Below are 23161 nucleotides of genomic sequence, written 5' to 3'. Positions count from 1 at the left end.
GGAGAGAAAGAAAGAGAAAGAAGAAAGAAAAAGAAAGAAAGAAAGAAAGAAAAGAAAAAAAGAAGAAAGAAACACAGACAGGTAATGCAGTGTGGTTGAGCACTAGGTGTTGACATATTTTTACCCTGCTGGCAGTGCTACCTCTTGTGGACTCGAATTCTTAAACTTAGGGCAACTAGAGAAGGGAAAATGTGAAAATGATGCAAAAAGATATTTTAGAGACTGATTTCTAATTTTCACTCAAAAATGTCTGCCAGATTTTGAGTCAGAGTTCACGTCAAGAGAGCGAAGGCTCTATTCCTTAAATCTCCACCAAGGCCAAAGCAAGGTGATTTAATTACTCACTACTTTATTTTTGCTCATTTGCAAAATGAGAATAATGGCTTTCAACCACTTACCTTGCAGGGTAGCTCTGGGCTGACAGAAAAAAAAAAGGCATTGTAAAGACAAGGTACTATTACATAGGTGTAGGCTTTCCTTTATCCTAGAACTACTCCTTGTAGTAACAGACACCTGGGGTGGGGAAAAAAAAAAAAAAACCTCCTTAATAACAAATGTATAAAATTACGTGCTCTGCCCAGCTGTGTATTTCACAGAAAGGCCAAATGGGACTGTGTGAAACAAGAGCTGGAGAGAAAATTCATGCAATTGGAATGTGATATTTAAAAAAATTTTAATTTAACAGATATAAAATAAAAATAGAAATGGTGTCTTGCTATGTTGGCCAGGTTGGTCTTGAACTCCTGGCCTCAAGCAATCCTCCCATTTCGGCCTCCCACAGTGCTAGGATTACAGGCATGAGCCACCTGACCCAGCCTTGAACGTGAATTCTTCATAGGGGGTTTGGCAGAGCTATCTACCAGGGAGTGCCCTAACAGGAGGTACCATTGTCAAGGTTCTGACAAAAGCTAGAATCTGCTTGCAGTGAGCAAAAACACTTGATATAATCAGGCTGAGAATTCTACTCTGGTTTGGTTAACACTGGGGTTTCTGACCTCAAAAGATAAACCAGACAGAGGCCATGGGCCAAGCGAATATCATTACTTTACAAGAAGTCCTTAGATCAGGGGACCTGGAACAGGGAGGTCCAAACTTTAAAGAGAGGTGGAGATGTGCTGTAATCCCAGGCAGGCACATAGCTGGGTTCTGGATACCATTTCATGGTAATGAGGGCTGAGCAACTGAACAAGTCCTTACCTTTCACTGTCTTGTCTGGAAACAAAAGTGGGTGATCTTCGATTTGTATTTCCTGATGCCCAGGGGTCTAGGGGTAATTCTCAGTTTTCAAAATGATTAATAGAAACCTTGCCTTTATTTAGAGTCTGACAACATAGGCTAAATCAAGCACACTATCTTCACTCTGAACTGGAATGATTTCAGCTCTGTGTGGTCATGCTAATTGTTTCATGTTAACCAAAAGGCTACATTTGCACAGTAATGTAGATATTTAACAACATAGAAAAATGCTTGTTAAGAAATACACTTGGTGAAACTTTCTTTTCTTTTTTTTTTTTTTTGGAAACGGACTCGTGCTCTGTCACCTAGGCTGGAGTACAGTGGTGCGATCTTGGCTCACTGCAACCTCCGCCTCCTGGATTCAAGCAATTCTCCTGCCTCAGCCTCCTGAGTAGCTGGGACAACAGGTGCACACCGCCACGCCAAGCTAATTTTTTATATTTTTAGTGGGGATGGGGTTTCACCATGTTGCCCAGGCTGGTCTCGAACTCCTGAGCTCAGGCAACCCACCCTCCTCGGTCTCCCAAAGTGCTTGGATTACAGACGTGAGCCACTGTAGAAAAGTAACAAAAGATTTTTTTTTTCTTGCATGGTAGAATTGCAGGATTCCAAAAATGCTTTCCATCTTAGGGTTCACAATGATGCTAACAAATTGGGTGGCAGAACTTTACTCATTGTCTAGTTTCCTCTGGTTTTCGATGTGCCTCGCCAGGTGTGTGTGTCAATACAATAAGTAGAAATGCCTTTAGTCTTTTGGTTTTGTTTGTATTCTTTTGGTTGCTATTGGTGATCCACACACTACTATTGGCTTAGAATGATGTTATTGTTTTCTCTGTTAAATGATGATGACATAGGTCAATTTCTGCAACCTGATTGATTATTAAGTGAAACCAAGCCAGTAACAAGTCATAGTTTAACCATGCAATTTAAAAGAGAATAGTAATAATGAGCAGGACCCAGGGTTTCTGATCCCAGTTCATATTCCTAGGAGAACTTGAGAGGAGAGAAGGGAAGAGCTGCTATATTGGGGAGCGAGTAGAAAAGGAGGAGAAAACCTATGTTTTGACTAAGAGGAAGAACAGCCATGAGTATAATGTTAGGTCAATCACTGTATTAAAGGGACATTATTGCGTTTGCTATGCTGTTATAAGACACACTGAGTTTATTACCCATGCGTGTCTAGGTTCTTGGCTCTAAGGACATTCTTTTTAACAACAGCATGCATGGCAAGTTCCACTTCCATCTTAAGATTTGAAGGATGTAGCTCTGCATGAATCACTTCTGAAGTATTGGGAGGTCAGCCAAACCCCAAATTCACTTTTGTTAGTTTGAGTTTGTTTGCGCACAACAATGCATGTATGTCCCACCCACCCTTCTAGGGTGAAGTAAACCTCTAGTGCTTGGGACACATCTGTAGCCTTTACACCACAGATGGGCCTCACCCAGGTGTTTTCCTTTTGTCCTCTCAGAGTCCTCTTAGAAGCATAACTGGGATCAGATGTCTCGGGTCCAGCTGATTATTCCTGTTTTTCTTAAAATATGGGCAAGTCATTTAATTCCTTTAAGCATTCTCTTTCTACATTAAAACATGACAGCCCCAGCCAGGTGCAGTGGATCATGCCTGTAATCCCAGCACTTCAGGAGTCCAAGGCAGGTAGATCGCTTGAGTCCAAGAGTTTGAGACTGGCCTGGGTAGCGTGGCGAAACCATATCTCTACCAAAAATACAAAAAGTTATCTGGGTGTGGTGGTGTGCACCTGCAGTACCAGCTACTTGGGAGGCTGAGGCCAGAAGATCACTTGAGTCCGGGAGGTGGAGGTTGCAGGGAGCTGAGATTGCACCACTGCACTCCATCCTGGACAATGGAATGAGACCCTATATCAAAAGCAACAACAATAAAAACAAAAACATGACAGCCCCATTTTGCCTTAAAAATATGTGTCCTTACATTTTCTGCTTTAATGTCTCAAAGCACTTGCTCATAACATTGCTTCATTTAAACTTCAGAACAGCCTTCCTCCTCCCACCCACCAAAGTGTCCTCATTCTCATTACTCATCTTTATATCTCTGGTATCCAGGACTGTGGAGCATAGTTGTTTCCTGGATGTTTGGTTTAGACATATAATCTTTAGAGAGATGACTTTACTAGCAAATATTAACTTAAGATATGTAGCTTTTATTTGATCATCTTTATAGCTGTTCTCAGTGGGCAAATACACTTATTGTACTTTGACATCGCAAAGTTATTTTTAAACTGCAATGACAACATGAAGTCAATGATATCACTTATCCTTTGACTAGGGAATGTAACAAAACACATTAAAGAGAAATATTATCATCGTACAGTACAATAAATTTGTATGTCATGCTATTAAGTGTTGCTGTTTATAGCAAAATATGAAGCCCTGTAAGCACAAAGCCTTGATTTGAATCCAGGGACTGTGGTAGCTGCTGCCGAGATTTCGGATAGCATCAGAACATCTCAGCAAAAGGACCTGGCAGTGTGGAAGAGTTACTGGCCAGGGCAGAAAACAGCTTTTTAAATTTAGACTTTGCTTTCACTTTTACATTTTAATAAAATAGTTTTGGAATCTTAGCCATTTGTTGAATGCTTTCCTTCAAATAATCTTGTCTGAGAGGACTTTAAAAAGTATATAAAATCTTTCTCACTTTTTTTTTTTTTTTGAGTCGGAGTCTCGCCTTGTCGCCCAGGCTGGAGTACCGTGGTGGGATCTCGGCTCACTGCAACCTCCGCCTCCTGGGTTCATGCCATTCTCCTGCCTCAGCCTCCCGAGTAGCTGGGACTACAGGTGCCCGCCACCACGCCTGGCTAATTTTTAGTATTTTTAGTAGAGACGGTGTTTCACTGTGTTAGCCAGGATGGTCTAGATCTCCTGACCTTGTGATCCGCCCGCCTCGGCCTCCCAAAGCTCTGGGATTACAGGTGTGAGCCACCGTGCCTGGCCCTTTCTCGCTTTTTATCAATCTTCTTTCATCAACTTAGGTGGGACCATATCACTTAGGGCAGGACTATTAGAGTCAGTGCTGGGTACTCATTCAGTCGATTTAATAGAATATTTTGAAAGTTTTTATTAGGACAAAAGCAATATAGTTTTGTTCTTGGAGAAATTAAAAAATATAGGCAAGCAAAAAGAAGAAAATAAACAACAAAAAAAATCCCCTCTCTCCATCCTATCTATCCACTTGAATATCCTATTGTAAAGCTTTCAAAAATTCTGGCCAGGCGCAGTGGCTCACGCCTATAATCCCAGCACTTTGGGAGGTCAAGGCAGATGGATTGCTTGAGCTCAGGAGTTTGAGACTGGCCTGGGCAACATGGCGAAATCCCATCTCTACAAATAATAATAATAATAATAAAATTATCCAGGCATGGTGGCTCATGACTGTAGTCCCAGCTACTTGGGAGGCTGAGGCGAGAGGATCACTTGAGCACCAGAGTTTGATGCTGCTGTGAGCCATGCTTGTGCCACTGCACTCCAGCCTGGGCAACAGAGTGATACCTTGTCTCAAAAAAAAAATTGTCTGCTTTCACACACACACACATACACAAACACACACACGCACATTCATATAAATTTCTTTTTTTTTTTTTTTGAGACGGAGTTTAGATGTTGTCATCCAGGCTGGAGTGCGGTGGTGCGATCTCAGCTCACTGCAACCTCTGCCTCCCGGGTTCAAGAGATTCTTCTGCCTCAGCCTCCCCAGTAGCTGAGATTACAGTCACATGCCACCATGCCCAACTAATTTTTGTAGTTTTAGTAGAGACAGGGTTTCACCATGTTCGCCAGGCTGGTCTTGAACTCCTGGCCTCTGGTGATTCACACGCCTCAGCCTCCCAAAGTGTTGGGATTGTAGGCGTAAGCCCCCACACCTGGCCACATTTCTTATGTTTAGTAGATATTTCAGTTCTGCAAAAATCCTTAATAACAGCTTTAAGATATAATTTATATACCATAAATTCATAAAGTGCACCATTCAGTGGTTTTTAGTATATTCACACAATTGGTGATGTGATAGTGGTGATGCATAACGTGATGGTTATCATCACCACTATCTAGTTCCAGAACATTTTTATCACTCCAAAAAGAAACCCCATAGCCAATAGCAGTCACTCCCCATACAATATGTGGTCTTTTTGTCTGACTTCTTTCACTTACTGTAATGTTTTCAAGGTTCATCTGTGTTGTAAGCATGGATCAGAACTTCATTTCTTTTTATGTGTGACAGATATTCCATTGTATGGATATACCACATTTTGTCTATCCATTCATCAGTTGGTGAACATTGGATTGTATTCATTTTTATATTATATGACTAATGCTGCTATGAACATTTATGTACAAGTTTTTGTGTGGATATACGTTGTCAGTTCTCTTGAGTACGTTCTTAGGATTGGAATTGCCAGATCACATGGTCCTGTTATGTTTAAGTTTTTGAGGAATTGCCAAAGTGTCTGCACCATTTTAGATTCCCATCAGTAATCTCTGAGGGTTCCAATTTCTCCACATCCTCACAAATACTTTTTGTTATATATCTTTTTGATTATAACTATCCCAGTGTGTGTGAAGTAGTAGCTCATTGTGGTTTTGGTTTGCATTTTCCTGATGGATAATGATAATGATGTTGAGCATCTTCCGTGGTCATGCTTATCGACCATTTTTATATTTGCCCACTACTTTTTAAAAAATGGTTGAGTTGTAAGAGTTTATTCTGGATATGAATTTCTAATTAGATATATGATTTGCAAATATTTTCTTCTATCTTGGGGATTGTCTTCTACTTTCTTTTCTTTTTCTTTTTTGAGATGGATTCTCTGTCTCCCCGGCTAGAGTGCAGTGGCACAATCTCAGCTCACTGCAACCTCTGCCTCCTGGGTTCAAGTGATTCTCCTGCCTCGGCCTCCCTAGTAGCTGGGATTTCAGGTGTGCGCCACCATGCCCAGCTAATTTTTGTATTTTTAGTAGAAAATTTCGCCATGTTGGCCAGGCTGGTCTTGAACTCCTAACCTCAGGTGATCAACCCATCTTGGCCTCCCAAAGTGCTGGGATTACAGGCATGAGCCACTGTGCCTGGCCATCTTTCGCTTTCTTGAGGGTGCCTTGGAAGCACAAAAATTTTAAAATTTGGTAAGTTTCAATTTATCTTTTTCTGTGTGTGTGTGTGTGTGTGTGTGTGTGTGTATGTGTTTTGAGACAGATTTTTGCTCTGTCGCCCAGGCTGGAGTACAGTGCCAAGATCTTGGCTCACTGCAACCTCCGCTTCCCGAGTTCAAGTGATTCTCCTGCCTTGGCCTCTGGAGTAGCTGGGATTACAGGCACATGCCACCACACCTGGCTAAGTTTTGTATTTTTAGTAGAGACAGGGTTTCACCATGTTCCCCAGGCTGGTCTTGAACTCCTGACCTCTTTTGATCCACCCGCCTCGGCCTCCCAAAGTACTAGGATTACAGGCATGAGCCACCGCGCCCAGCCCAATTTATTTTTTTCTTTTGTTGCTTGTGCTTTTGATATTATAGCTAAGACAGCATTGCTAATCCAAAGTCATGAAGATTTACTCCTATGTTTCTCCCTTAGAGTTTTATAGTTTTAGCTTTATAGTTTTATAGTTTAGCTCTCTAAATGTAAAATTTAGAGATCTTAAATCCATTTCGAGTTAATTTTTGTATATAGTATGAGGTGGGGATCCTACTAGATTATTTTGGGATGTCCAGTTTTCCCAGCAGCATTTATTAAAAATATTATTCTTTTTCCATTGAATAGTCTTGGCACCCTGTTGAAAATCCAGTGACCATAAATGTAAGGGTTTATTTCTGAGCTCTCAATTCTATTCCACTGATCTATGTTTATCCTTATGCCAGTACTACACTGTCTTGATTACTGTAGCTTTGTAGTAAGTTTTAAAACTAGGAAGCGCGAGTCCGCTGACTTCATTCTTTTTCAGAATCGTTTTGGATTTTCTAGGTCTCTTGCATTTCCACATGAATTTTAGGATCAGCTTGTTAATTTCTGCAAAAAAAAAAGTTGGAATTTTGATCCCTATCAAAATCCATTGTGTTGAATTGTAGGTTGCTTTAGGAAATATTGCCATCTTCACAATATTGTCTCCTAATCCATGAACATGGGAGGCTTTTCCACTTATTTAGGTCTTTTAACATTTCTTTCAAAGAGGTTTTGCAATTTTTATTGTACAAATATTGCCTTCCTCTAATTGCTTAGAGGGCTTATGTGGGTTCTGTTTTAGTAGGGTGTTCTGCATAAAGACCAAGCATCAGTCCGGGGTCGGGGCGGGGGCGTCTCCTCTGTTCTGAGGCCATCATGGCAGGTGGCGTACCTCACTCAATCTCTCTTAGCTTACTTGTAAAATTTAGCAGATTAGGCATCTAAAGGATTTCCTCTAAGGTTCCTTTCCAGGTTGGCAAATTACAACTTGCATTATTGGCTGTCTTTTAAACATGTACGTCCCACCACTCCCAGTTCCCTGGCTCAGCCTGCGGCTGCAGTGCCACAGGGATCCTAGGTGCACAGTGTTGAGGAGTTGACGGATCAACACTTGGCTGGGAAATCGAAATGTCTTTGATGTGAGTTCTGCAGGTAGTGGCAGTTTCCTCTGCTCTCAACCAAATTCGTTTACAAGCCTCCTTTACCCTTAGGTCACGGGTGGCTTTTCTGGCTTTGACCTGAGCGGTGAGTATCCAGAGAGGAGAACGATCTAATTAATTTCTGTGCTGGCGCCTGGAGGGTTCGAAGATCCCAGGCTCCCCCTCCGGCCGCCTGGGTGGGAGCCCGGGAACGCCTCTTCCATTCCCCGTCCGCGAAGTTTGCGGCGCGCCTCGCACGGGAGAGACGCCGTCTGCTGGCCCGCGGCAGAGCGCTGTCAGTTCCTGATCCGGCTGTTGCCCGCTCCAGCCGCGGCAGGTTCGCGAGCTGAGAGGCCACCCCCACGCCGCGGGCTTCCAGCGCGTGGAGCAAGGGGAGCGGCCCCGGCGCCGCCCATATCCCCGGCTGCGCTAGTCCTGGCGCTGCAGGTCCGGGAGGCGCAGGCGGAGAGCGGCGGTGCCCCGGTGACCCTCTGCGGACGGCACAGGCGGGAGGACCCTGCGCGGCTGGATGGCGGCGGCCGCGCGGCCTCGGGGTCGGGCACCGGGGCCAGTCCTGCCGCCGACGCCGCTGCTGCTGCTGGTGCTGCGGGTGCTGCCAGCCTGGGGGGCGACCGCTCGGGATCCCGGGGCCGCGGCCGGGCTCAGCCTTCACCCGCCTTACTTCAACCTGGCGGAGGCGGCGAGGATTTGGGCCACCGCCACCTGCGGGGAGAGGGGACCTGGCGAGGGGAGGCCCCAGCCCGAGCTCTACTGCAAGTTGGTCGGGGGCCCCACCGCCCCAGGCAGCGGCCACACCATCCAGGTGAGGGCCTCGGAGAGAGCCGGGGTGGGCGCGCCTTCTCCTTCCCGCGCCGGCCAGACACCCGGAGAAGGGGTCGGGCCCTTTCCTCACGCGCGCTAGTGGCTCCGGGCGACCGGGAAGGGCAGTCCCCATCCCCGCGCGCGAGGGCCCACGACCCAGGAACGATCCCGTGGAAGCACTGCACCGGCACCACCGGCCCGAGGCGAGGAGGGGAAGCACGCGAGGTGACCTGAGGCTGTGGTCAGGTTCGGGCTGGTGGAGGGGAAAGTGTGAGGCTGCGCTCTAATAGATGCAGGCGCCTCGGCCCTTCCCGCCTCCGTCACCCACGGAGCGTCCCGCCAGGCTTGAGTCCTCGAGGGTTCCGGGGAGCCTCCTACCCCACCTCCCGGGCCTTATTCGGAGGAGTTCGTGGCAGTTACCTTCTGTGGTGTATTTTAAGGGAGAATTTTTAGGTTGTAACAGCGGTATCACTCTGTTACTGAAAAGATTCACTTCACTGCACTGCCTGAAGTGCCACCATCCAGTCATTGGGGGTGAATGAGACCTTAGGCGGACAGAGATAGAATGGTTCTCAGAGATCCGAGCCTCACCGCGAACACCCGGGGCAAACGACATTGCGGTGCAGCTTAAGCAGCATCTTGCAGTGCCTGGCCCTTACTCACAGGTCTCACTCTATCGCCAGGCAGGAGTGCAGTGGGGCGATCACGGCTCACGGCAGCCTAGAACTCCTGGGCTCAAGGGATCCTCCCGCCTCAGCCTTGGGCGTAGTGGGACTACAGTGCCTGGCAATTTTTTTTTTTTTTTTTTTTTGAGACAGAGTCTCGCACTGTCGCCGGGGCTGAAATGCAATGGTGCGATCTCGGCTCACTGCAACCTCCGGCCTGGCAATTATTTATTTATTTATTTATTTTTCTGTAGAGACAGAGTCTGGCTATTTTGCCCAAGCTGGTCTCAAACTCTTGGCCTCAAGCTGTCCTTCTGCCTTGACCTCCCAAAGGGGCAGCAGAATTTGAATCCAGTCCTGACTTCAAATCCTCGACACTAAGCCCAAATTGCCTCCTTCTTCTGCAAAGTATTGCTGAGGAATAGGAAGTGTAGTGGGAAGAGGGAGAGATTTTGGAGCTTGGGTTCTAAAAGAGCAAGGTTATCATTGGGTGTCTAGATTAGTGTTTTAGAAACTCTTTTGACCATGCACTTCCATAAATGACAAGTTGTTGAACATGTAGTGCCATATGTGCTTATTTACTTATAAACTACATGCATGTATTCTATTGATATGTGTTGTGCATATTTTAAAACATGCAAAAAGAGAAATCTAAAAGACAAAATAACAATGATGAAAATACTTTTTACCATATTTATATATTATCTATATTATAAAACATGCAAGAAAAGAAACTAAAAATATAAAATAACAATGTTGAAAATACTTTTAAACAGTCCCCAAATAATTTTGCTTTCTCTATTTTATGATTGTGTGTTTATAAACACACAAATATGCAAATATAATTGTGTGTATAATTATTTTTGAGAAATTTAGTTTAGCTCTTATAACAATTCAGTTTTTAATTTAATTTTATTTTTGAGACAGGGTCTCACTCTATCACCCAGGCTGGAGTGCAGTGGTGCTATCTTGGCTCACTGCAACCTCCACCTCCTGGGCCCAGGTAATCCTCCCACTTCAGCCTCCCAAGTAGCTGGGACTATAGGCACATGACACCATGCATGGCTAATTTTTGTATCTTTTGTAGAGACAAGGTTTTGCCATGTTGGCCAGACTGGTCTTGAACCCCTGGGCTCAAGTGATCTGCCCACCTTGGCCTCCGAAAGTGCTGGGATTACAGGCATGAGCCACTGCACCTGGCCTGATTTTTATGTTATACTTGATTTTAGTGATTGTTATAGCTGAAAAGATACCTAAAAAAAATGTAGATTCAAATGGAAGAACTGCATTGACCAGTCACATAATTTACAGAGTTCAGTGCAAAGTGGAAATGTAGAACCCTTGTTAAAAAATTATTTTAAATATCAAGATGGTGACAGCACAGCATTGAAGTAAGTGAGAGGCCCTTCGAAGTGAGGGGCCGCATGTGACTGTACAGGTCTTTTGCCGTCTAAGCTACTAAATCATGGTACTATAGCTCTAGCTCTGCCCCATCCTTCAGTTAGCCTAAAAATTTTTAGAAGTAGAAACTTGGCCAGTAATTGTTCACTTCCAAGTTATATTCAGCATTCCTAGTAGAAAGGTATTACGTTTTGATGTTTTGTATTGTTTTGTTTTTGAGATGAAGCCTCTCTCGTCTCTCCCAGGTTGGAGTGCAGTGGCACAGTCTCGGCTCACTGCAACCTCCACTTCCTGGGTTCAAGCAATTCTCCTGCTTCAGCCTCCCGAGTAGCTGGGATTACAGGCGCCTGCCACCACGCCCAGCTAATTTTTGTATTTTTAGTAGAGACGGGGTTTCACCATGTTGGCCAGGCTGGTCTCGAACTACTGACCCCAGGTGATCCACCCGCCTTGGCCTCCCAAAGTGCTAGGATTACAGGTGTGAGCCACCGCAGTCGGCCTGTTTTGGTGTTTTAAACAATAGATTGAAGACTCGTTGCAAATCTTTTGCTGGAAAATATTAATGTTAGAAATTTTTGTTTCCATGAGAAAAGACTTATTTCTGTCATTCTGATGCTTGTTTTCTATATGCTTTATATATTTTTTGGCTACTCTCAATTCTTCTACTATTGTCTTCTGGTTTAATTGATTTTTACCATTTTGATTCTCTCCTCATTTCCTTTTCTATATATATATTTAAGGTTTTTTTAGTACTTATTCTGAGGATTACAATTAGTATCCTAAATATATAACAATCCAGTTTGAATTAATACTAGCTTAACTTCAATAGCATCCCCAATTCTGCTTCTATATAACTCTGTCCTTTATGTTATTGTTGCAAATTACATCTTTATACATTATTGTTCATTATTATAAATTTATAATTATTGTTATTATATAAGCATTTGTCTTCTAAATAATATACAAAAAAAAGCAGTTAAAAACCAAAGATATGGAGAGGCATGATGGCTCACGCCTGTAATCCCAGCACTTTGGGAGGCCGAGGTGGGCGGATCGCCTGAGGTTGGGCATTCAAGACCAGCTTGGCCAGCATGGTGAAACCCCATTTCTACTAAAAACACAAATATTAGCCAGGCGTGGTCGCAGGCGCCTGTAATCCCAGCTACTTGGGAGGCTGAGGCAGGAGAATTGCTTGAACCCAGGAGCTGAGATCATGCCATTGCACTCCAGCCTGGGCAACAGAGCAAGACTCCATCTCAAAAACAAAACAAAACAACCCAAAAATACAATAATACTGGTTTTTATGTTTACATATGTAGTTACCTATACTGTTGTTCTTTCTTAGTATGGCTTTGAATTACTGTCTAGTGTCTTTTCATTTCATCTTGAATGACTCCTTTTAGCATTTCTTGTAGAGTAGATCTGCTAGCAGGATTCCCTCAGCTCTTGTGAGTGAGACTCTGTAACAAAAAAAAAAATAGAGAAATGTACAGTGCATTATACACTGAACACATTTGGCATACTAAATAATCCACTGGCATACACACTTCTATAGCCTTCTATATTATAGAAATAGTAACTTGTTTTAGTACTGTTTTAACAACTAGATATTATTTGCTTAAAGATACTTCTTATCAGCTCAAATAACATTTTGGGGGGAGATTTTAATTTTTAAGGTTAATTTAGTGGCAATAATACATTTTTCCAGATCATACATTTATTCCCGGTTGTAATTGAGGCATTTATGAAACCTGTGTTAACTCTCAGCATTCTGGAACCATTTGCCTAGTTAGGAAAAGATTTACTAAGTGGCACCTGAGTGGTCTAAGTCAATGGCGCTGCCTATGGTTGTGCTATATACATGGATTCCTGGCCAAGCGGGTGAGTGGGGCCACCTGGGCAGGGCTGCATCTGCTCAGAGGCAGGGAGTCTTTTTCTGCTTTGCAATAAAGAAGTGTTTGAATGAGGTCGTAGGGCACTGATTAGATCCCTCATGTCAACAGGGTGGAAACTGCCCTGAGGAAAGCCAGCTCCTTGAGTCCCCTGTGTCCTGCCAGTTTCTCAGTGTCAAAAACATATTGTATTCCCTCAGTGGTTTTCCCATCCTAGAAGCTCAGAAAATACATGTGGAGTTAATAAATGAATATTAACTGGAGAGAAATACGGATTTAAAGTGATTATGCACATCTAAATTGTGAGAGGTGGGGAATAGAAGTGAGTTCTCCGTTACTTTCAAGTTGCACCATATACTGTGCATACTGTGTATAGGAGTGATACCAAATATAGGGGGCAGAATGGTAAGAAGGAGGAATGGCCTAGTAACAAGGGGCTTTGCTCCCCTGCTTAATGCAGGATATTGATTTAACACACACAGACAACACTTATTGATGCTTGGCACAGGTCTAAAGCATATTACACATTGACTTCTTGATTGTCACGACAATTTGTGAATGTATGAAGGAGGTACAATTAGCATGCCGCTTTTACAAATGAGGAAACTGAAGCACACAGAAGTTAAGTGATGTGTCCAAGATCACACAGCTAGTATGTGGTAAAGCCAGATTTAAACCCAAGTACTCTGGCTGCAGGATTCACCCTCTTACCTGCTATACTATGCTGTCACAGACATGCTAACTACTCCTTCCTCTGAGTTCCAGCTAAACTTTGCATTGCCTTGCTAATTCCACTTATCACCTTGGAGCCATCCATCTTCATGTCTGTTTCCTTATTAGGATCATGAGCTTCCTGAGGGTGGGGCCCTGTCTTCCTGTTCATGTCTGGACAGAGTATTGAGATTCCCTATAGAGAAGAATTCCTGTGCAAAGTATGCTGCACTGTTTCCTTGTGGAAGCTTGTCTTAGACACCCCATCAATGCTTTTTGAAGAAATATTCAAAAGGCAACACCACCGCAGAATTTACTTATCAGAGCAACACTCTGATGGAATTGCTGTTTGATTTTAAAAGTACCTGAATTTTAACAATCTGTCTTCTGGAAGACAGGTGTGGCCCTGCTGTGTCTGATGCAGTGGCTGAACCCAATGCCTAGGACTGGACTCCCAGAAGCCGGAAGAGGCAAGGAAGGATCCTTCCTCTACAGATTTCGGAGGGAGGGCAGTCTTGCTGACACCTTGATTTTGGTCTTGTAGACTCCAGCATGGTGAGAGAGAAATTTCAGTTGTTCTAAGCCACCCAATTTGTGCTACTTTGTACGGTAGCCTTAGAAACTTAATGCAGTAACTTTAGCTTTAACTTAGTTAACCAGCAGGTGTATTGACCATTCAGTGCATGCGTGTTATCCCTGTATGGGAGAGCAACAGAGAGGGGACATTGCATGAGGCTCTGTGTGTAGTTCTAGAGTCTTGGTTTGTGAGACTTTGCAACCTGATAACTCAAAATGTGGCCCCTAAAAAGAATGAGAAGAGCTCTAGGCTGAACAAATATTTAGAGATCATGCACATCATGAGTCATCCTTAAGGCCAGGAATGGTGGTTCACACTTATAATCCTAGCACTTTGGGAGGCTGAGGCGGGTGAATCACTTGAGGTCAGGAGTTTAAAACCAGCCTGCCCAAATAAAAAAAAATTAGCTGGGCATGGTGGTGTGTGCCTGTAATCCCATCTACTTGGGAGGCTGAGGCAGGAGAATTGCTTGAACCCAGAGGCAGAGGCTGCAGTGAGCTGAGATCACACCACTGCACTCCAGCCTGGGTGACAAAGCGAGACTCCATCTCAAAAAAAAAAAAATAGAGAAATATGTGCACTTCTTTATGGCAGTAAGCTGTGTTGTGTGTGTCTTACACCTGATCCTTGCTTAATGCATGTGGGGTGGCCCGAGTTTGGGGGTGGTACATACCTGTGAGCCTTGGATCCACTTTTTGAACAGAGTCCAGTGGTTGGATAATTCCTTCACTACTACTAGTGAGGTCTCAGAGGGCTGCTTCAGGGGAGGGAAGGGATGGAATTGTGAAATGAAAGCTCCTATTCCCTATGTCACGGGATTGGCTCTGCAGAGACTAAATATTGCGAAACATTTGTGTGCATGAAAGACACTGGTGGCAAAGACTCTATGCAAGAGAGTTTGCACAGTAATTTGATGAGAATGCAAACATTTCAGATTTTTAAGTTTTCTTACATGTTTCCAGGCTGCTTTCCTATTTTATTGTGACGACTTATCATTTACTGTATCTTTAATGTGCCATTGAATTCTAAATGTTTTTGATGAACTAGAAAAAGTAGCAGAACGTTCTGGGAGACTTCATTAGGAAAATCACTAAATAAGCTTGTTATAAACTTGAGTTCTCGTTCTTTCATTTTATTTCATTATCTTCTAGGTAAACTTATTAGACTTTTCTTGGAATAAAAATATAGCTGTTAAAGTAAAATTTTCTGATAGAAATGCTAAGAGCAGGTGAAATCCTTTTTTTTTTTTTTTGAGACGGAGTTTTGCTCTGTGGCCCAGGTTGGTGTGCAGTGGTACGATCTCGGCTCACTGCAACCTCTGCCTCCTGAGTTCAAGCGATTCTCCTGCCTCAGCCTCCCAAGTAGCTGGGATTACAGGCATGTGTGAACACGCCCGGCTAATTTTTGTATTTTTAGTAGAGATGGGTTTCACCATGTTGCCTAGGCTGGTCTTGAACTCCTGACCTCAAGCAATCCACTTGCCTTGGCTTCCCAAAGTTCTAGGATTACAGGCGTGAGCCACCGCACCCTGATAGATTAAATCTTTATTCTCTTTCTCTGACCAGGTGCTGGCTTAGAAGAGATTCTTTCAACCTTTCCTATACTTGATGTTACCTGCAGCATCCTCGTTTTCTTTGATAACTTGCCTTGGTTCTGGGTGTGGTCTTTCTCTGGCTACTCCACATGTGACTGTCACTGTAGCTTAAGAAAATTGTAGCTGAAACAAGCCACAGTAGAACTGCCTGACTAAATATGAGGAAGAGGAGGCCAAAGGCCTTTAGAATCATTACGAAGATGTTTGTAAGCAGTGGTTCTCCATCTTCATGGGAGATTAAATAGGAAGGAGGGTGTAATGTTGCAGCACAAAGTACTGGGATTTGCTACAGAGAAGAACTTCCTGTGCTAAGCGTGCTGCACCACTGAAATGATTTCTGAACAGGAGGATAAGGGCCTCATCTTTAGGTCAAAATCCTCTGTGCGATCTTTTAGCCCCCAACATTTGCAATTACAAGGCTTTACTTGGGAGGCCTCATGGGGGAAAGCTGCCCTCCCCACACCTGACTTGGTGCACAGTGAATGCATTGCAATTTTCTGGAGGAAGTTTTGGTCAAGGATGCAGGCTCTACTGGCCCAGGAGCCTCTCATACGCATATCTGCATTCCTGACCCGGGAGCCTCTATTCTGGGGGCTCCCTTATCAGGAGCCTTGGCTGAGGTTCTTCCCAGGTGCCTCCACTGAGACTTCCTTACTAGTACACCATACAGGTTGGGAATCCCTCATCCAAAAATCCAAAATCCCAAATGCTCCCAAATCCACAACTTTTTGAGTGCCAGCATGACGTTCAAAGAAGTCCTCATTGGAGCTTCCTGGATTTTGGATTTTTGGATTTGAAATGCTTTTCTGGTAAATATAATATAAATATTCCAATATCCAAAAAAAAAAATCCCAAATCTGAAACATTTTTGGCCTCAAGTATTTCGGATAAAGGATACTCAACCTGTGTCAGTTTGCTCGGACTGCCATAACAAAGTACCACAGCCAGGGTGGCTTAAACAGCACAGTTTGATTTTCTCACAGCTCTGGAGGCTTAGAAGTCTAAGGCATGGGTATGGCTGGTTTCTGCTGAGGCCTCTCTCTTTGGCTTGTAGACGGCTGCCTTCTGCCTGTGTCTTCACGTGGTCTCTTCTCTGTGCATATGTGTCCCCATCTCCTCTTCTTATAGGGATTCCAGGCATATTGGATTAGGGCCTGCAGTAATGACTTCATTTTACCTTAATTATCTCTTTAAAGGCCCTGTCTCAAAATACAGTCCTATTCTGAGGTCATGGGGGTTAGGACTTCAAACTATGAATTTGTGGGAGGGGGTGAGTGGGGGGGGGAAATGGAACACTGGAACCAGCCTGTTTGTCTTCTTCTTCTTTTTTTTTTTTTGAGACGGAGTCTCGCTCTGTCGCCCAGGCTGGAGTGCAGTGGTGTGATCTTGGCTCACAGCAAGCTCCGCCTCCCCGGTTCACACCATTCTCCTGCCTCAGCCTCCCGAGTAGCTGGGACTACAGGCGCCTGCCATCATGCCCAGATAATTTGTCTGTTTTTAGTAGAGACGGGGTTTCACCGCATTAGCCAGGCTGGTCTCAATCTCCTGATTTTGTGATCCTCCCGCCTTAGCCTCCCAAAGTGCTGGGATTACAGGTGTGAGCCACCATACCCTGCCTCTCTTCTCTTTTATCTCTTGCCTGCACTGTCACAGTAAGTTAATAAAGTCTGGGTTGGTGCTTCATTTGGACTCATTGTCTTAAATGACTGCTTTAACAGCTGGAAGCTCAACAGAGGCTGGAAGACTGACTTTTGAGGTGATTCTTAAAGTAGATTCCAATCAACTAATAAGAATGGTGCTGCCTGGAGACATGCGTGCCCGTGCACTTGTGGGTAATGTCCATTCACTTCTATATTTAGCAAATATTTATTGGCATCTACTATGTGCCAGGTATAGGGGATGGCGATATAAGGGGCTGGAAGTACAGTTACAAGGCAGAAAAGTTCCCTGTCCTCACTGAGCTAACCTCCCATAGGAAGACTGTAGCCATTGAGTAAATATAATAATTGCAGGTTGTTATTTTGCCTTAGAGAGAATAAACAGGATTCTGTGATAAAAATTAAAGAGGAGATGATGGCCGGGGTGTGGTGGCTCACGCCTGTAATCCCAACAGTTTGGGAGGCTGAGGTGGGCAGATAGCTCGAGCCCAGGAGTTCAAAACCAGCCTGGGTAACATGGTGAAACCCTGTCTCTACAAAAAAATACAAAAATTAGCTGGGCATGGTGACATGTGCCTGTAGTCCCAGCTACTTGGGAGGTTGAGATGGGAGGATCACTTGAGCCCAGGAGGTTGAGGCTGCAATGAGCCATGACTGCATCACTACACTGTAGCCTGGGCAACAGAGAGAGAGAGAAAGAGAGAGAGAGATACAAGAAGAAAGAAAGAAAGGAAGGAAGGAAGAAAGGAAGGAAGGAAGGAAAGAAGAAAAGAAAGGAAAGAAAGAAAAGGAAAGGAAAGGAAAAGAAAAGAAAAGGAAAGATGATGTCGGTGCAGAAATCTGAGGGTTGAGAGGAGGGCAGCCTCACAATGAGGCTGGGAGAGGGTGACCCCGGAGGCCTGAGGCCCCTGAGGCGGAAACATGCTTGCTGTGTTCCAGGAACTCAGAAAGCCACATGACTGTTGTTGTTACATGTTTTGAATGTTGTCCCTGAGTGAGACCTCTCTGGTCTTTCTAGAATTTATACATATTTCATTTTATTTTTGTATGTATTGATACCCTTTCTGGTCCTCAAAAATATTTAAGTAAGTGATAAAACTAAAAAAGGCTGAGATGAGGGAATTGGGAATGTGGGAAAAGAAAGCAGGAAAAAGTGTAATTGTTTCATATAGGGGTTAAAATAGTAACTGAAATAGAACTGAGAGGGAAAAACGTGGTTTGAGGAATGAGTCAGATTGGGGTCAGACTATCTCCTTGAGGAAGGTGTCTGGTTCTCATAGATCAGTAGTTGGTGGTTGATTGGGTAAACTACCAGGAAAGACCTATTTTCATAAATCTAGGCTAAGAGGAAGTACTTGGGGTTTGGGGTATTAATTGGGCAGGCCTAGATGTGGCCTGGCCCACCTTGTAAACTTGCGTTTGCCTTGGAGCAGATGACTTACATGTCATTAAAGCTGCCAAACACCCCACTGACAGTAGTGTCAGAGGTGTTTGAACTAGAGAGACTCCATCTTGAGTGACAGCTAGGAAAATAAGGCTGGGACGTGCTGGGCTGCATTCCAAGAAAGCTAGGTATTCCTAGCCTGGAGATGCTTACAGTTAGGGGAATAGATTGATAATGTTTACTAAACAGACCCAGACTTGGGAGTGTCCTAATATCCCAATATCTTGAGAACAAAGGCATTCCTAATTTTGCTTTAAAGGTAATAATATTGATTCTTGCAAAATATAGTAATTACGAAAATTAATCCTTTATCACAAACCCTTGTAGCAGAGCACATCTCCCCGTGATCTTTTTTTATCCTATATAAAATCTTTTATTTATCCTTACCTAAAGATCCATGATCTTTTTTTGTCCTTACCTTACCTAGGTAAGACGTGTTCCTCCTCTTACTTTCGGGAATGCCCTATTCTGTTTATAGAGTAGCTGTTCTTTCACCACATTACTTTCTTAATAAACTTGCTTTTGCTTCGCACTGAATTCTTTCTCGCGTGAGATCCAAGAACCCTCTTGGGGCCTGGATCGGGCCCCCATTCCTGTAACAGTAACATGCCAACACTACACATAGGGAACAGGAAAATAGTGAGAGAAGTAGAAGGAAGAGGATTGCATGGAAATCATTGAAAAATTGGGCTTTAAGACTTCCAGAAAGAACTTCTTGAGTTTTTTCAAGAAGGAACCAGTTGGTACCAGGAGCCTAAAGTAGATGTACAGTGTCATAATTAAGAGTATGGGCTTTGGAATTAATAGAGCTGGCTTTAAATGTATTCCTTCCTAAAGACATGACCTTGAGTGAGTTATTTAACCTTTATGAGACTTGGTTTCATCATCTGTAAAATGGGGACACCATACAGTTATTATGAGGATTACATGAGGTAAATCATAATGCATCTGGAACACGGTTAGTGTTTAATAAATGGTAACTTTTTTCTTTTCTTTCTTTTTTTTTTTTTTTTTTTTTTGAGGCACAATCTCACTCTGTCACCTAGGCTGGAGTGCGGTGGCATGATCTCAGCTCATTGCAGCCTCTACCTCCTGGGCTCAGGTGATTCTCCTACCTCAGCCTCCTGAGTAGCTGGAACTACAGGGGCGTGCCACCATGCCCAGCTAATTTTTGTAGTTTTTGTAGAGTTAGTGTTTTGCCGTGTTGCCCAGGCTGGTCTCAAACTCCTGGGCTCAATCTATCCTCTCGCCTCCGCCTCTGAAAGTGCTGCGATTACAGGCATGAGCCACCATGACCAGTCATAAGTCATAACTCTAATTAAATATTGTTGAGAAATCTATTTTGGTAAGAAAGTCAAAATAATAAGACATTGATAAAAGGGGTCAGATGTGATGAGGTGCAGAGATTAGGAGAATGAGGCATCGTTGCCTGGGAAACCTCTTTTTGAATGGAAATAAATCATAATGAAGAAATATATTGTGACCAAAAGAATAACTCTCATTTCCTCTTTTCTCTCTGATTTGGCCATGATAAGCAAGGAAGGTGAGTACCTGAGAAGTCTCTGAAACTGGTGAGTCTGCCCAGAGATGGAAGGGCTGAGTTGGGCATGAGTGGAGCTTCCTGGCCAGAGCGGGCAAGTGGTCAGAAGTTAGGAGCTGAGAATAGGTTCTGGGGAGGCCCTGCTCATGGATTTCCATTAGGGTAGAAAAAACGAGTCTAGATTTCATTAGACTGTGCTTTCTAATAGCTGAGTTTAGTGACATAGGTATCAGTCTGCAATTACTGCCTTCCTTCCTGTGGTTGGTTAAAAACTTTTGAGTAACTAAATATAGTTTCTGCCATTTTAATTTATGAATCAAATCAACTAATACTGAGTGCCTACCCTGTGCCAGATACCAATCTAGGTTTATAGTAGTGAGCAAAATTGATGAAGCCCTACCCTCAGTGCAGTTACAATACAATAAAGAGGATAATTTAAAAAGGAAATGATTTGCAATTCCTGCTGAGGATGAAGAGAAGCGGGTAGGGGAATAGACACGGAGGTAGAGGGCAGCACTGCTTTAGATGGAGTTGCTAAGGAAGACTGCCGAAAAGAGACTTCAGTCTGGGAGAAGCGTGTTCCTGGGAGAGCGAACAGCATGTGCAAAGACCCTGAGGCAGGAGCAGACTTGGAGTTATTGAGAAACAGCCAGTCAGTGTGGGTCAAATGGAGTGAGTGGGGGGAAAGTGCGAGGTTGTTTCAAGCACATTTGTTTTAATCCTGATCGGAATGATCTAGCAGAAAGGAAGAAATGAGATGCAGTGGGGAGAGAGAGGAGAGAGAGAGAGAGAGAGAGAGTCAGGGGACAGGAGCTTCTCCATACCAACGATTAGGAAGATGAGCAAGTTAAGCAAATTCACGAGGTGAGGGGAAGGGGATGAGAGTTTGAGGAGCAAGTAGAATGTGTGAAATAACTTCCAGGAGAGTGAAAGAGTAAACATAGTGAAATATTATATCAATATAGAAAAACACAGTTCTCAATTGTCTATGGAGGGAGAAGCCTAACGGCAAGCATCTTCCTTCCTAAAGGAAGCTTCTTTCTTCTTTTTTTTAATTTTAGAGACAGTGTCTTGCTCTGTTGCCCAGGCTGGAGTGTAGTGATGTGATCATGGCTCACTGCAGCCTCAAACTCCTGGGCTCAAGGGAGCCTCAGCCTCCTAAGTAGCTGGGACTACAGGTGTGTACCACCATGCCCGGCTAATTTTTTTTTTTCTTTTTTGTGGAGATGGGGGTGTCACTTTGTTGCCCAGGCTGGTCTTGAACTCTTAGGCTCAAGTAATCCTCCCACCTTGGCCTCCCAAAGTGTTGCGATTACAAGTGTGAGCCACCACGTCTGGCTTAAAAATATCCTCCTTACCTGGTTGTGTCTGACTCACAGGCTGGTGGTGCCCAGCAGGGGAGATACATGTTTTCTGGCCAAGCCCAAATCTCTGTGGTGCCCAAATCTCCAAGGCACCAGCAGATTCAGATGCTATACCTCATACTGCTAGACAGCTATTCCCCTTCTTCCTTGTCTCTTGTCTTCCCTTCTCCAGCATCCCCTCTTGGGCTAATTCTCAGGTTCTATCTTGGCTCCACCACTTAGACCAATTGCTCCACCTCTTTGTGTCTGTTTCCTTCTCCATAAAAGGGTCTGATGCTTGTGTCTACCTTGTAGATTTGTCATGGAAATTGAGTTAATGCATATAAAGTGCAAGGGGCCACGTCTGGCACATGGATGTTTCCTTTTGTCATTACTACCATCAATGCAGCTACTTCTATGACTGCTGCAGCACTGTCTATGGCTAGTGGTGCACCCATATGTGCCAGTCGTCATTGCTTCTGAGGTTCCCAGACTGCAGTGGGCAGAAGAATCCTTTGGAGTGCTTTTACAAAATTCTGATGCCTAGCTCCCACCAGAGATGCTGATTCTAGGTCCAGAAGGGTCTGCATTTCCAGCAAGCACTCCAGTGGTTCCAATGGAGGTATGATCACACCACCTGGTGTCTACTTCATGGATGACATCTCATTTAATCTTCAAACCACTGCGTAAGATAGGCAGTATTAACCCATTATAATAAAGAGAAAATGGAGCTCAAGGGAGTCTACATAATTCAACTTACGTTCCATAGCTGTAACTGGTAGCCATCAGGATTTGAATTTCCATCTATTCTACTCCAAAATGTAGACTAGTTAAATGAGTCAAAAGGAATGAGTTGAAATGAATTCAAAGGACTCCCCCACCTAGAATTTGGAGTTTTGCAGACAATTGCTTATCTGCTTCTTTTTAAAAAGGGGTGTGTCCAACATGGCACATGTATACATATGTAACAAAACCTGCAGGTTGTGCACATGTACCCTAGAACTTAAAGTATAATAATAAAAAAAAGGGTGTGTGTGTGTGTGTGTGTGTTTGTGTGTGTGTTTAAATACCTGGAACCAACTTTGAGTCCCTTGTTTTAGCTCTCTCTCAAATCCCTATCTCTAGGAACCAGGCACATTAGAGATGTCATCTTCCACCCCCTGGTGCCATGAAACCTTGTGTGTGGGAGTCGCAGAGCTGGGTGTTCACCACTCACCCCAGTATATTTAGGAAACATTCAGGAAATTCACAGAACACTTGCCCAAATCTTCAGTAACCACACCTAAGTGCCTTTGTGACTCTCAAAAGGGAGAATGCTCTGAACAAGGTCTTTGCAAAGGAGCAATCCCAAGTTAGGAAGGGAGTCCAGGATGTTCTACACATCAGGCCTCCAGCTGGCTTGGGTTTGGGCACTTGAGACACCGTGGCCTCCGGAACCTTAGTGAGTGATGGCTATAGGAGCAGAGGTTCATGGAAACATGAATGTGGTAATTTGTAGTGGGGCTGTTGATGGATGAACGTTGGTTAAATGCTTATCTTGCCAGGCTTTTTGTGCTGCCACAAGGGTGTGCATCTGAACCTCTGCCAGACAGATTTCTCTCCCCAGCTGGGTCTCTTCCCATACATCTGATACTGGGCAGGTGTATGGAAAGTCACATAATTGTCATTCCAGGGCTGTT

General features: G+C 43.9%; 1 protein-coding gene and 1 pseudogene across 2 annotated transcripts in view; one reads left to right on the top strand and one right to left on the bottom strand.

Moving 5' to 3' along the window:
* LOC129459399 (small ribosomal subunit protein eS10-like) overlaps positions 1 to 23161 on the bottom strand; it is a 294302-nt pseudogene that overhangs the window by 9331 nt on the left and 261810 nt on the right.
* Positions 8134 to 23161, top strand: part of LAMA3 (laminin subunit alpha 3) — a 270663-nt gene continuing 255635 nt past the window's right edge. For both annotated transcript variants that reach the window (XM_055235914.2, XM_055235907.2), the window contains exon 1: positions 8134 to 8658. In XM_055235914.2, the coding sequence (XP_055091889.2) occupies positions 8365 to 8658 (294 nt within the window). In that variant the 5' untranslated portion in view covers positions 8134 to 8364. The remainder of the gene's footprint in view (positions 8659 to 23161) is intronic.

The sequence above is a fragment of the Symphalangus syndactylus genome, chromosome 1 (genome assembly GCF_028878055.3).
Source record: "Symphalangus syndactylus isolate Jambi chromosome 1, NHGRI_mSymSyn1-v2.1_pri, whole genome shotgun sequence".
Taxonomy (NCBI): domain Eukaryota; kingdom Metazoa; phylum Chordata; class Mammalia; order Primates; family Hylobatidae; genus Symphalangus; species Symphalangus syndactylus.
The sequence above is the reverse complement of the archived record's forward strand: the minus strand, read 5'-3'. Positions and strand labels throughout refer to the sequence as shown.